General features: G+C 36.7%; 1 protein-coding gene across 3 annotated transcripts; it reads right to left on the minus strand.

The window, feature by feature from the left end:
• Window positions 1–10,468: 10,468 nt before the first annotated feature.
• LOC104104731 (scarecrow-like protein 14) lies at window positions 10,469–13,821 on the minus strand. 3 transcript variants are annotated; one of them, XM_033658324.2, is made up of 3 exons: window positions 13,678–13,821; window positions 11,011–13,330; window positions 10,469–10,927 (listed from the first exon to the last, which is right to left on the minus strand). In XM_033658324.2, the coding sequence occupies exon 2, from the start codon at window positions 13,323–13,325 to the stop codon at window positions 11,115–11,117; it is 2,211 nt and encodes a 736-aa protein (XP_033514215.1). In that variant the 5' UTR covers window positions 13,326–13,330; window positions 13,678–13,821; the 3' UTR covers window positions 10,469–10,927; window positions 11,011–11,114. The 3 variants fall into 3 exon arrangements, with proteins under 3 accessions (XP_033514215.1, XP_033514214.1, XP_009611176.1); XM_033658323.2 differs by having other exon boundaries at window positions 10,469–10,940; XM_009612881.4 differs by having other exon boundaries at window positions 10,469–10,940; window positions 11,011–13,325; window positions 13,678–13,815.
• Window positions 13,822–14,979: the final 1,158 nt, after the last annotated feature.

Consider the following 14,979-nt stretch of genomic DNA (forward strand, 5'->3'; position numbering starts at 1 on the left):
TTCTTTCTAGGCATGCCCATAATTACATCATCAACCACTGCATTTTCCAGCATAAGGTACATCAGCCCTTAGTTGAGATCCCATTTTGGTATAGGGCACACCATACCCTAATCGCATGTTCAGTATAGGGTACACCAATTCCTAGTTGTATTTTCTAACCTAAGGTACACTAATCCTTAGTGAGGTTCCACTTTAATATAAGGTATCCTATCCCTGGTTACTTTCTCTCTAAGTGATACAAGGCATCATCCCTTGGTTACATTCTCTCAGTGATACAGGGCGCCAACCCCTGGTTATATTCATTCTCAGTAATACAGGGCGCCAACTCCTGGTTACATTCGTTCTCAGTGCTACAGCGTGCCAACCCCTGGTTACATTCGTTCTCAGTGATACAGGGTGCCAACCCCTGATTACATTCTCTCCAAGTCTTTCAACCTCACTCGTAGGAGACGCACTTCCTAGTTTAGGCGCCAACCCTTGATTATATTCCCCCTTAGTGATAAAGGGCGCCAACCCCTGGTTATATTCTTTGTTAGTGATACACGTCGCCAACCCCTGGTTACATTCGTTCTCAGTGATACAGGGCGCCAACCCCTGGTTACATCCCCTCCAAGTCTTTCAACCTCACTCGTAGGAGACGCACTTCCTAGTTTGGGTGCCAACCCTTGATTATATTCCCCCTTAGTGATACAGGGCGCCAACCCCTGGTTACATTCGTTGTTAGTGATATAGGGCACCAACCCCTAAATACATTCATTCTCAGTGATACAGGGCGCCAACCCCTAGTTACATTCCCTCCAAGCCATTCAACCTTACTCATATGAGACGCACTTCCTAGTTTGGGAGACAACCCTTGATAATATTCCTCCTTAGTGATACAAGTCTCTAACCCCTAGTTACATTCTTTCTCGGTGATGCAGGGCGCCAACCCCTGGTTACAATCCCTCCAAGTCTTTCAACCTCACTCGTATGAGACGCATTTCCTAGTTTGAGTCATTCCAATAGGAGACGCACTTCCTACTCTGAACCATCAATCCTAGGAGACGCATTTCCTAGTCCGAGTCTTTTAACCTCACTCGTAGGAGACGCACTTCCTAGTTTGAGTCATTCAAATAGGATACGCACTTCCTAATTTGTACCACCAATCCTAGGAGATGCACTTCCTAGTCCAAGTCTTTCAACCTCACTCGTAGGAGACACACTTCCTAGTTTGAGTCATTCCAATAGGAGACGCACTTCCTAATCTGAACCATTAATCCTAGGAGACACACTTCCTAGTACGAGTCCTTCAACATCATCTGTAGGAGACACACTTCCTAGTTTTGAGTCATTCCAATAGGAGACACACTTCCTAATCCAAACCACCAATCCTAGGAGATGCACTTCCGAGTCCAAGTCCTTCAACCTCACTCGTAGGAGATGCACTTCTTAGATTGAGTCAACCGTGTTCATTCTAATAGGAGATACACTCCCTAATATGAGTCATTATTCCAAGGAGACGCAATTCCTAGTTCGAGTCCTTCAATCTCACAGTCATTCCAATGCTACCCATGGGACACGCACCTCCTAAGACCAAGTTATATCAATTTTATACCTAAGATAAGAACATAATTTTTGGAGCCTTTAGTTTCATTTTTGCATCTTTCAAATATAATAAGTTGATCTGCAGCTTTACCCAATAACTCGCAAAATTTTCTCAGTGCCAAACTGGGACAGAAAATTTTGTTCGTTTTGTTTTTCTTTGATGGCTTTGCAGGCCTTGCCGTAGAGCACATGTTGTGATGATCAAAGCTTGCAGTTTCAGTTTTCTCATCAGAAGAAAGAAATTTTTCGATCACAAGATAGTTGGAGTTAATTTTGATAATGTGTCACCGACCCAGCATCTCAAGATTCATCTTCTCAGTTTCGAATCAGGAAGGCGAGTGACCGAGAATAAGCCATAATCTTTCCTTCAAAGAGTATCAAGATCCAGTCTAAGGCCAACACAAGTGAGCTAGACAAGAATCAAGATTTGACTCCACAAGACACATAGATTAGGAATTTTGTAACTCTTAGTTTGCAGACATATGTAGTTCTCTTCTATTTTCCTTTTGATGTAAGCAGCAAGTAACAGTAACAGAAACAATAGCAGCAGCAACATCAGTCTTAAATCTAGTGTCCGGTAGTCCCAGCTACCAAATTTTTCCAGAATTACACTGACATGATTCCTCTAAACAAGGATATGTAGGCAACCTCGGAAGCAGGGTTCGGTCACCATTTTTCCAAAAATACTTTCATTGGAGTGATATGTGAGCAAATATTAGCCATGACATTGACTTTTCTTTGCACGAAAACTCTTCATGTTCTCGAGAAAAGAGGAAAATCTGTGAAAACCTATTTTTGCACTATTTTAACACCTCCTAAAGTCATTAGTGTTTTGTTACTTTAATTATTTTCCCAATTTTTTTGTCTTTGATTGCATATCTCCTATCATAAAAATACCAAAAAATAGTTCTTTCTTCATTTGTGCATTTTAGGAATGGACTAACTATTCAATTTGGTGAATTAATATAGTTAATTAATTATTTGGATAAGTTACTTAATTAATTTATTTATTTGTATAAATTTAGTCTAATAAGTAGGATTAAGGAAGAAATTGGGCTAAATTTGAAAGAGAGTGGCCAAAAGTGCAAGATAAGGGGCTGCCCTTGAAAGGGTCTGAAACGACGTAGTTTTGCCTCAACACTACGTCGTTTCAATAAGTGACCCAAGATCAAATCTCACCCATTGATCACCCCTTGATCTACTAGTCCATATTTGATCTCTCAAGAGGTATTTAAAGCCTCAAAAATCTGAAAAATGCCCTCATTTCCCCCATAATTCTTTTCTTCTTCCTCTCTCTTCTCTCTCCCATATCCGTCCCCCACCACCACTGTCGCACGCCGGAAATCGCCCACCGGCGGCGGCCAACCTCCAAACACCTCCAAATTCACACCATGTAATCTCCACAACCTCCTTTTTCCATATCTCTAAACCAAATCCTTCAAAAAATACCTCAAACTCCTTAAATTTTAGATCTAGAAAACTTTAGCCGCCACTTTTTTGCCCAAACTCTTGAAGTTCCGGCCACTACCACCCCCACAATACTTACATCAGCGGATATATCTCATCAAGACCTACCTATTGGTGTCAATTCCATCCCGAAAATCCAGCAACTAAAAATCCGGCCAAATTCCGGCGACCATCCTGAATGCCCTCGTTTGGTATACCCCTATTCTCATTTCCTTTGTCTATTTTTTCTAATTATATTGTATTTAGTTTATGTCTAGCATAATTTATGATTTTTTTTATTTATTTATATTTTTATTATTAGTTGTGCTTACTATGTTAACTTAGTCGTTCATAGTTATTAATCACTGATAATTAGTTATTCATTAGTTTTGAAATAACTATTTGCTTAGTCATGATAGTTTATGCTAAAAGTTTCAAGTGCTTAGTAAATTTGTTTTTATTAGATTTGAGTATTTGAATTTTGTGTTGATAAAAGCTGAAATTAAAGAAGGAATAGTACAAGTTGGGTTGTTTTTACTGTGCAAAGACTTTGGAGTGCAAAACTCAAAAGTCATTGTGTGGTGACAAATACAATACTTTTTTGACAACTTTTGAACAGTGTTTAGCACACAAAATCGGTCTTTTGGACAAACTTTTAGTAAACCAAAATCTGTCCAAAAAATCTAATTTATTTGCCTATTTAAAGGGCTATCCTTACTCACTGAAGAAGGCAGACACTCTATCTTACACTGAGACACATCTTGAATAGTTGCTTAAAGACATATATCTTTGAGAAAAATCAGCAACTTAATACATATAGCAAGCTGAAATTTCAGAGCTTTGTGAGTATTATTTGAGTGCAAAAACTTTGAGAAAAATAGAAAGATCCCTGAAGCAATTTGTGAAGTTGATAGCTATCAGTTTCAAGCATCTTTGTTAAGTTTTCTGGGCAACTTAACACTTTAGTTGATGTTGTTTCTACTGTATTTGCTGTTGAATTTTTGTTGTTGCACTGCTGTATTTTATTATTCTGCAAATCAGGTAACTTTCAAATTCTTATATTGCAGATTCTTGATGATAATAAGAAGGATTTGATCCCGATTTGGTTGATAGAACATGTTAGATCTGATTTTGTTTCAAGATGAATGTTATATTAGTGTTATCATCATGTAAATCTGTTAAAAATTAGTTAAATTGTCGTTTTCTTCTTTATATATGTTATTGGAATTCCATTCTGTTAAACTTACTTAGTTTAAGGAAAAGATAAAAACCCCACTTTTAGCCATGTTTGTTTAGTTTGGGATCTTTTCCGTGAGTTATTTTCATGGTTCATATATAATTATCTAAGAAAGACTTCTAGCTTCAAATGTTTTGATGCTTTGAATTATAGTCAACATAATGTTATAATATAGTTCTTCTCTTTAGCATTAAAGTATTACCATTTTTTTGTAGTTTTTATATTTAGTCATGATTTTTATGTTGCTAATGGGTGTAGTTTGATTAGTGTCATGTTGGTGTAGATGAGTAAAAATATTATGTTAGTACTTAAGAAATAGTTGGTTAAGAAGACAAAAGATAATAATTAGCATGTAAATTTCTTTTATGAAAAATAATTTTTAGTTCGGACATCAATGTAAGAAGCAATTTGGGCTTAGAAGAATACTTGTTATTTTGTGTTGTCTTGATCATCGAGACTCTTAAGCAACATGGGCCAAATAAGCTAAAATATGTAGGCCCAATGATAATAGAAAGTAAGATGGACATTTTCTTTAAGATCAATAAATTATTTTTTGTTAAATAAAATAAGTGGCCCAATACCATGAAAGTTTAACATAAACCCGAGTTTAATGTCTTGCATTAGTTAGAAATTATTTTTAATAATAATATCATTTTTTTCAATAGAACAAGTAATAAAAAAGAAGCGCTTTTTAATTAATTTAGACGCCAGGCAATTAGTAGGCGTGCTTTAATTTCATGAAATCGCTTGCGTAACGTGATGTTTAACTTTAAACAATTTAATTAAATAATGCCATACCATACTCATTAGTTTTAGTTAATTTTCAGTTTAATAAATTCATTGCTAAACTCGCGGATTCGTTTGCGTAACGCGATAGTTAACTTTTAATAAATTTTAAAATTATTTTTTTTGAATGTAGTAATTTTCTCCAAAAGTAATAACGTACTAATAATCCTCGTCATGACTGCGGATTCGCTTGCGTAGCGCGGTTATGACAAAAATTAATAAAATTCATCTCAGTCACACATTCATTTGTGTGGAGCGGTTAGGACAATTTTATTCAAATCTTTTCTTTAATAATTATAATAATTAAAAGTGGATAGATAAAACATGAAAATCTAATAAAACATAGTTTATCCAAAATCAATTCAAGCCAAGTTTAAGTAAATAAAGCGACCTGCTAGAACCACGGGACTCGGGGAATGCCTTACGCCTTCTCCCCGGTCAACAGAATTTTTTACTCGGACTTTGTTTTCGCAGACCAATTAATAATAGAGTCAAATATTCTTTTGATTAGGGATTCAAATAAAAGGTGACTTGGAACACCGAAAAATCAATTCCAAGTGACGACTCTGTAAATAAAATAATCCTTATTCAAATTTGTCACTTCAATTGGAAAAACTCTTTAATCCACAAATAATAAAATAACATACACTAATATTCTTTTTGGGGTAGAAAAGGAGTGTGACGAAATACGCTTAACTTTAGTTTTATTCATAAGTACGGATATTACCAGTGCATCGTTGTGAGGTTGCATGACTCCTTCTGCATCTTCATCATTAAAAGACAAGGTTCCTATGGGTGTGTAATCCCAAGTTCGAGATCGCTTTTCTCTTATAACCGATGTCTTAGTGTGTTTAAGTACCGGCCTCTGAGGGGTATCTATGTCGCCTATGATCATGTGGATGACGTGTTGTGGTTGTTCTTGTTCGTTTTGTTTGCCGAAATCCCTGTTTTTGAAATGGTTTTTGGCTATGTGGCTTAAAAATTCTCGAAGGTGCCCTTATTGAATAACCGGGCTACTTCCTCTCTTAGTTGCCTTCAATCTTCATCCGTTCTGTGCCCATAGGTTCCATGATATTCACACATTTGATTGGGGTTCCTCTGAGCAGGATCGGTCTGCATGGGTCGAGGCCATTTAGTGTCCTTGATGCGTCCGATAGCAGACATGATGGCGGATGCATCGATGCAGAAGTTATACTCTGATAGCCACGGTGCTTTCTTAGGTCCGGTATGCCTATCGAACCCATTTCTGTTCATCAGTCCCTGAGACACTTGGCTTCGATCATTTCTCTTTTCGCCTCGTACGGAGTTACGTGAAAGTTCGCTACCCCGACGATCTCCATTGTATGGCCGGTATCGATCCTTGCTTGACCTTGGTTCTCGATTGGTATCCCTTTTAAAACTAGACCCGGAACCCAATTGATCGTCTTCCACCCTTATTTTAGATTGATACCTATTGTGCACATCGGCCCAAGTAATAGTTGGGTATTCAATTGGGTTATGTTTCAGCCGCTGTGAAGCCATCGAGTTTCGTTCGTTCAGACCTTGAGTGAAAGCTTGGACAACCCAATCGTCTGTGACCGGTGGTAGATCCATTCGTTCCATTTGGAAACGAGATACAAATTCTCTTAGCATCTTGTTATCCTTTTGTCTTACCTTGAATAGGTCCGACTTCTAGGTCTCGACTTTCATGGCTCCGGCATGTGCTTTTACGAAACAATCTGTAAGCATAGCAAAAGAATCAATAGAGTTAGATGTTAAATTATGATACCATATCATTGCCCCCTTCGACAGGGTTTCGCCGAATGTTTTCAATAATACAGATTCGATCTCATCATCTTCTCGATCGTTCCCTTTAATGGCACCTGTGTAAAAGGTGACATGTTCGTTGGTATCGGTCGTCCCATTATAATTAGGAATTTCGGGTATGCAAAACTTCTTTGGGATCGGTTTAGGGGTCGCGCTTGGGGGAAAGGCTTCTGTACGAGTTTTTTGGAATCCAAGCCTTTCAATATCGGGGGTGCCCTCAGGATCTGATTAACCCTGGAGTTGTATGTTTCCACCTTTTTGTTGTTTTCTTCGATCCTTTTTTGTTGTATTCATTTTGTCAGTTCTTCGAACATCTTAACAATTTCGGGATTGGTCCCCGATTCTTGCTCATTTGACCTTGCTACACCTGGCTCCGTTCTGCCGGTGATTTCTCGAAGTGGACTGGGATCCGGTCTTCTCAGTACTTGTGTTTAACTCTACAACTGAGCTATCGCTACCTGTTGAGCTTGCAACATTTCGAAAATCATATGCAAGCTGATTTCGTTCTCCTCCACGTCATGGGTGTCTCGAGGTGGAGATCGAGTACCACCCTGAATGTTATTTTCGAGCTCAGAACATTAGTTTTACTCAATAGCCACATGCGATTTGACGTCTAATGGTACTTCGACTCGGCCCTGAACGGCATCGACAAGCGATCTTTCGGCCTTGGTTGTCAAGTTGTTGTTTTCTCCTTGAAGGCCAGCTTCGTTGTCGATAGGTAAAGCCGTTAATTGAGAGTTCGTTGTTGCTAATTCGAAATCAAAGACACTTTCAACAAGTATAAGAGGGTGCGTTTAGCAGATTCGTACCAAATAACCACTGTTATCCTTAGCCCCATGGTGGGCGTCAAACTGTTTACCCGAAAAACGAATAGAGTTAAATTTGTACGTAGTTCTAAGGATATATGGTATAACTTAACACAAATCGTAAGGATAAATAGAAATTATCAAATACGGATTGTAAAGAATGAAAATACACAAGGATGGAAAGAAGATGATTTAAGGACTAAGCAAGATGAATCAATCTATGAAGCCTGGTTGTCTCTGCATCCCTACCTTCTTTATTACTGAGCGGTCATTTAGGGGCCTTAGCTGGTGCTGGGATTGCAACGGCTCTTGTCTATGAGCTCGATATTGACTCGAGCTTGGTATCGATTCGAGCTCTCGATCTTGACTCGGACTCTCGATCTTGACTCGAGTTTGATTCTGACCCGGATTCTTATATTGATTCGGGGTCAGTGTTGATCGGATTCTGCCTCATAAGCTTGATAACTTCACTTTGCTTCGATTTGGATTCGAGCTCGGTAATGATATCGAGCTCGACATTGATCGGTTCCTAGGGCTCGAAGCTTGGTGACCTGACTTCGGACATCAACCTGATTATGAAGATGCTTCTCCGATCCAATGTATTACCATTTCGACCAGTTCGTACGAAGGACTAATCGGTTTTTACCGTATACATGCATAAATTTTTTATGGGTGTTTTGCGAATTTAGCTTCTTATTATGACTGAATTGATAATCAATATTTTCTAGCTAAATATATGGGTTGAAATATGAAGTTGAGGTGAAGAAGGAAGTTATTAGTTTATGGAGAAGAAGATTGGAGGGACGGCAGTTGGTGACGATGGAGGTTCCGTTAGGGTTAGGGGTATTTGTGATAGGTTTGTTAACGGTAGGGGTATATTGCACGCAAAGTATAACGGAGGTTAAATGTGAACAATATTCAAAAATAGAAGGGTATATTTGATTATACATAATTATATACCTATTATATATGAATTATACATATATTATATGTCTTATGCTATTTTAGTTTAAGAGATTAAGTATAGGACCCTATATTATAATGGCTGATTTTATTTTTCAACTATCCCTAACCAATGAGGAGACCTGATGGGATAGGAGTAGGACATATGAGTTATAGGACATAATTGATACTATTTCACTTCTGCCCACAATATGGTTATGTTTGAATGTCTTTCGGTTTTGAAGCACCACCAAGATCTTCCGGATTAAATTAAAACTTATACCAACATATTATTATAAAAATGCAAAACACAATTCAAATCATGTCATATCTTATGTAGGGGTGTACAAAGAAAATTGATAAATCCCACCAAATCGATCATTCGAGTCAAATAGAGGAAAAATCCGACTATAATTTGGTTTGATTTGGTTGGTGTTGAGGAAAAATCCCGACCATAATTGGTAAAAAAAACAAAGTGAAACCAAATCAACCCGACATTACATGTATAGAAGTTTTAAATATATTCACTACATGAAAATATTTATTGCAATGTAGTTTATAATTATTTCTTACATATCTTTTAACGTATTATTTCAAGCTTGGACTTATAATTTTTATATGCTCCAATAAATTTTATAATCCATAAATGTTAGTAACTCAAATAAATCTCAAACCAAAATCAATTCGATATTAATGCTAACAAAAGACATTCAATTCTATTGTACTCGGAATGACAATAGTGTTGCATATTTATTTATTTATTTATTTGATTTTTTCATAGTTTAGATAAAATACAAAACTTATTTTTTTTAATATTTAGTCATATAAATAATAGTACTTATTAGTCGTGCTTATTTTAGTAACTTAATAATTTTAGATTGTGTTTATTTTCATTATGGCTTAGATAATATTTGTTGTATATGGTTTTATTATTTTTATTGTTGAATATTTTAATATATACAATGACATGACTCATCTCATATTTTATGTTATTTCTTGAAAAACACCTTATATAGTTATGTCTTACTAGGATTAAAGAAATATTTGAAGCACAAATTTTTTGTTTTGTGCTTTGAAGTAAAACAACCGCAAATAATCCAAAAATCCGAAAAAAATGAGAAAATCCGAAATTAAAAAACCTGTCTTGTATTGGTTTGGTCTTTAAATTTAATAACCTAACACAATTGGTTTGATTTGGTAATTGAAAAACCCGTACCAACCCGAACCACTGCACACCCCTAATCTTATGTAAAACGCAACTCCAAAATCAACGGTAAACGTGCTCTACCAAGTACCAAACTTCTTCAATCACACACACATACACACACACAGAGACACACACATATATTTAGATCTAAACACATAATTCTAATAGAACAATAAATTCATAGCTGAGAACTTAAAGATCAAATTCGTCAAATTTAAATTCCGCATCCTCCTCTATCCGTCATTTCACTATATCAACCACTAGACCTTGATCTATTCGCACTGGTTTACATCAGACCCCTCCAACCACCCAACAGATAAATAGAATTTTAACAGTTCAACGTGCAAAGTCAATCATATAACGAAAGATTAGGTATAGGTTTAGAGTTTATCTTGGTCAGACAAGGGGCTTAAATGCTTAACTAGGCGAACCAAAACCAAATCAAACCAAAACAAGATTCCTAATAATAGACTTTTTTTATGCAATTGGTTAGACTGCATTTCTAATCTCCACATAACTAGTTTAATTAACTTGGTCAGCAAACTCATTAAAGAAAGCATGATTTTAACAAGATCATCTTTGTGCACAAGTCAATTAACAAAGAGACTGAAACAAAGTACATCTGCTCTGAGGCATAATAAACTCAGCACAGAGTTGACAAAATTCAGTATCAATATCAAAATATGAATGAATCTTATCATACTTTTGGAAAGTAAACGTACCCGAATGCACAACAAGCACTTGATGCTCGCCTATATTAGTAGCGATACCACGGAAATTCTTCAAAATTTATAATTAACTGCTACAACTGATAAACATGGCCAATCGGCTCGCAATGTTTTACATGTCCTGGAAAAATAAGCAATACCAGGGAAAAGTTTTGTTACCGGGCTGTTTGTCAGTTCACTGTTACACTGACAATGAACGCCACAGACTTATTGCAGTGGAGAAGGTAAGGCAGCACACTTCCAAGTTCTGCGTCTCACTTAGCCTCCTACTGAGACAAATAAGTACCACGAGCCATAACCTTTGTCGTACAACAACAATTACGCCTCAGTCCCAAACAAGTTGGGGTCGGCACATAACCTTTGTCGTTGTAACAATTACTTTGCCCTTCAATAAAGTCCTGGCAAATGTGCACAATTAGTCTGCAGATAGCAAGAAGAAAATATTCACTTTCTATTGAAAACTATTACCTTTGTTCTTCAAAAGAGTCGGCACCATAAACCAGTTCACTGTTGAGGGGCAGAGGCAAAGCCTGGCATAGGAACTTCTTCCGTCACGAGTAATGGGGACAAATTTAATAAGCTGCCTTCCAAGTTGAAAGTGCATAAATAATACGACCTTTCCATCCCTGCAGTAGCCAATGACCGTCTACATCAATCACAAAATCCTTGTGATATGCCTTCACCCGCTCTTTCGCCATCCTCATGATCTCCTCGTTCAACGGAAGCTGCCTAAAACCAGCTCTTATATTTCGAACCTGCCATTGCTTATAGGTTTCTGGTCTCTCAATTCTCTCAGCAGCTTCACATGCTACGACATTCATCACCTCCCGCCCAAATATTATCTTTTCGATCAGCATTCTCTCATGAATTTCACGGGGAATATTAGCTTCAAGCATATCAAATACTGATGAGTAGTGAAAAAGTGCCTCCCTGAATCGTGTGATAAAGAACGGGGCGTTATAAGCACCGTTTACAATTCCCTGTATGAAAACATCAGGCTTCAACGTCCGGATGAGATTCAATACAATATCTCTTGGACTATTTGCAACCACAGTCTCATCAAGTAGATTCCTGAACCGATACAAGCAGTTTACTACAAGAACCTCGTCCTTCCGGATCTCAAGATCCTCCACTTTAATTGTCTCCCACTTCTTTGCTATAGCTTTAAACTCAAACGGAACATTGAAACTCTCGGCATAATTTGCTAACCTCTTTCCTGTTTCCTCAACTCTCTCTGCTGGTCGGAAACCAGGATTTGGAAAATCTATCCCCGTTATACGAAGCTTGGGAGGTCCACCCGGTCTAGAAGAGAGACGTTGTATGAAGCAAGGCCATTGGAAGCCATACATAATACCGAAATCTATAATATGTACTGTTTTAGCCCTTTCAGCTACATTCATAATTGTCTTATTCGAGAAGAAGTTCGAGAGCTTTCTAAACGGGCAAGCAGCGAGAAATAGCTGGTAAGCTTTCAAGACATCAGCTGCCGATGTAGGCATGGAAATAAGGGCGGTATAAATCTGAGTACCGGAACCAGCCATGCGTGCCTCAAGACCATTGGCAACGTAATGGGCCAGCCTTTGCATCCCATCCCCCATCGAAGAAGAATTTTGCCTAATCTGCTTCAGAAACTCATTTGCTGTCCTTCGATCATCCGCAGCAACAGCTTGCGCACAAAGTGTCAAAATGGTTCTTAAGTCTACTGTATCTCTTTTACTCCCCTGCCTCTTTCCACGGGACTTCCGACCATTAGATCCCTTCGGAAGGCCGTCCTCTGGAGCATTTTTACTTGATACTGTTTGCCAGGACTCACGAAGAGCAGATTCATTTTTCCCTCCACTGCATAGCAACACTCTATCGAACATTTCTGATCGAACAGTTGATTCAGAAAAAACTGCAGATTGCTTGTTACTTCTCTCCTCCATAGCATCTACATCATCGTGATGAACGTTTTTCTTCCCTCTTGACCCTTCAGGAGATTGATGCTTCCCCCAATTCTCCACCTTCACCACAGCATTTTTTCCGTATTCATTATCCTCCTTTCCCACTACATTATACCTTACATCAAGGAGCAAACTATTACCCGTAGGAAGGAACTTACTTGCTTCCTCGACGCCTTTCTTAAACTGCATGATAGACTCACTATCGCTAAATATGTCCGGTATCTGAATCGAGTTCACGGGCGAATCCAAATGTGCATCGGTGACAGTTCCGGAGCTGCTTGGCGAACTGTGGGACGACTGAGAAGTCGAAGCACCAGCACCATCAACCGGAAAATGTTGAGCATGTGAAGAGTCACTATCACCACCAATATCAGGATTCCAATTTGGGCATAGTAAGCCATCACTAACATCACTTACACAACTATAATAATTACTACTACTACAATCCACAGGGTACCGCCCCTCGATCTCACGTAAATTGGGCATTTCCCGATTGGACGAAGGAGGATACTTCTCTCCGATAACTTCATAAAACGATCTTTCAGCAGCTTGAAGAGCTGCAGATTCTTGAAACATACAAGCCTTCTCTTCAATATTCTCTTCCATAAGCATTTGACTTATGTACTTAAGCACTACATCACTAAAATCATAATCTTCATGAGAGTTATCAACAGCCGATGGAACTAAAACATCAGGTTGATTTCTTTGGACTAAATTATGATCCCTAACTCTGAGATTGTTAATTAAATTCAGATCCGGAAAAAATGATAAATCTTCATCCTTTATTTGAATTGCAGATGTTGCCTCATATAGCCCCTTATAGTTTTTATCCATGACCATCTACTCTGCAAAAATATCAAGACAAAATCTTTTCCAATTATACCAAATAATAAGATTTTTTTTTTTTCTTCAGAAAAACATGCTAGTACTAAATCTAAATCAATTGAAATCAAATTTGAAGCTACATCTAAAGAACTAAGCTATCAGTGTTGGTTTCTCTAAATCACTATTCACTTATCATTTAATTACACAATTTGCAAATTATTTTCTACTTAATAAAATACAAATGTTTCTCTTAAAATTTTAAAAAAAAAAAAAAAAAAAAGTGAATTGGTGCAAGCTTCATATGCAAATTAATTGCTATTTTGACAAGTATATATAAGAAATAATGAAGAAAGAAGAAATGAAGTACCTGTGATACTGAGAAATTCCAGAAAAATAGAGAGCAGAAAGAGAGAGAGAAAATCAGAGCGGCGGTGCTGAAAATAAAGTCTGCAACTTGCTTACATTGATAAGTATTTAAATACAGAGTACTAAAATGATTTGACAAGATTGAGAGGTAGTGACGAGAGAGAGAAGATATCAGCCGTTGAAATCACTAACCTGAAAGCTGGTTTTTTTTTTGGGGGGGGGGGGGGGGTGTGAGTTTTAAAGTTTCCTGGTAGCTTCTTCTTGTAACTGCAAAATGATACATTAAATTATAGTATTGAACGATTGATTATTATTGTTATGGTTAAATTATAAATTAAGATGAAAAATATTAATTAACTAAGATTTAATGATAAAAAGTATTTGAAAACATGTGTTATATATTTGTTGGGTTGGTAATCTAATACAAATATATTTCATTTTATGTGTCTTAACTTTAAGAATATAAAGAAGAATTGTAAATTTGGTAGTCGTTAAAATAAAGAAGAGTATAATATATCAAAACTATTTTTAAAATCTTGTGGTTTTAAACAAGTAATGTTATTCCTATAACAGAATGTCATTATTAAGAATAAATTAAAAATGTTAGAAATTTAAATTTAAAAAAATACTTACTAAATGTAAAAAAAAAAAGTAGCATTCTTTTTAAACGGATTAAAAAGAAAAATATGACAAGTATGGAAGTAGAACACATTAACTTGTGTATTTTACATTTATTATTGCATTTCAATTCAATATTGTGTATATGTTATTTTTCTTATTCCTTCCGGTCCACAATGGAGTGTGTGAACAAAGTTTCACATGGAAAGTAAAAAAAGAAAAAGGAATATTATCACTTTTAGTCCGCGCCACAAACTATTTACATTTGGTAGGCAAAAAAAGTGTATAAAATTTATATAATTTTTGTATATAACATACATAATATATATATATATATACAAAATATACAAATTTTATACATTTTTCGGATATTATTTTTTATATCAACTATACAGTGTTATTTTTCAAAGAAGAAAAATGATCTATTATAAGAAATTGGATACTCTTAATGGTGTAAGGCTTTTGGAAAAAATCATGTGGGTTTGGCCCAATGCTATTAATATCATACTACGTTAAGAGTATCTTTGTGTCATTTAGTATAACAACTGGTATCAGAGCCAATGGTTTGGTGGGATGAGTATGAAGATGATATAGTAATGCATAGGGCCGACTTAGTGCCTTGGCCCATTTATGGACCGGTTTACTATATTTACCCATAACTTCAAAGACGCATGTGCAACTTCTC

The sequence above is a fragment of the Nicotiana tomentosiformis genome, chromosome 4, assembly GCF_000390325.3.
Source record: "Nicotiana tomentosiformis chromosome 4, ASM39032v3, whole genome shotgun sequence".
NCBI classification, from domain to species: Eukaryota; Viridiplantae; Streptophyta; class Magnoliopsida; order Solanales; family Solanaceae; genus Nicotiana; species Nicotiana tomentosiformis.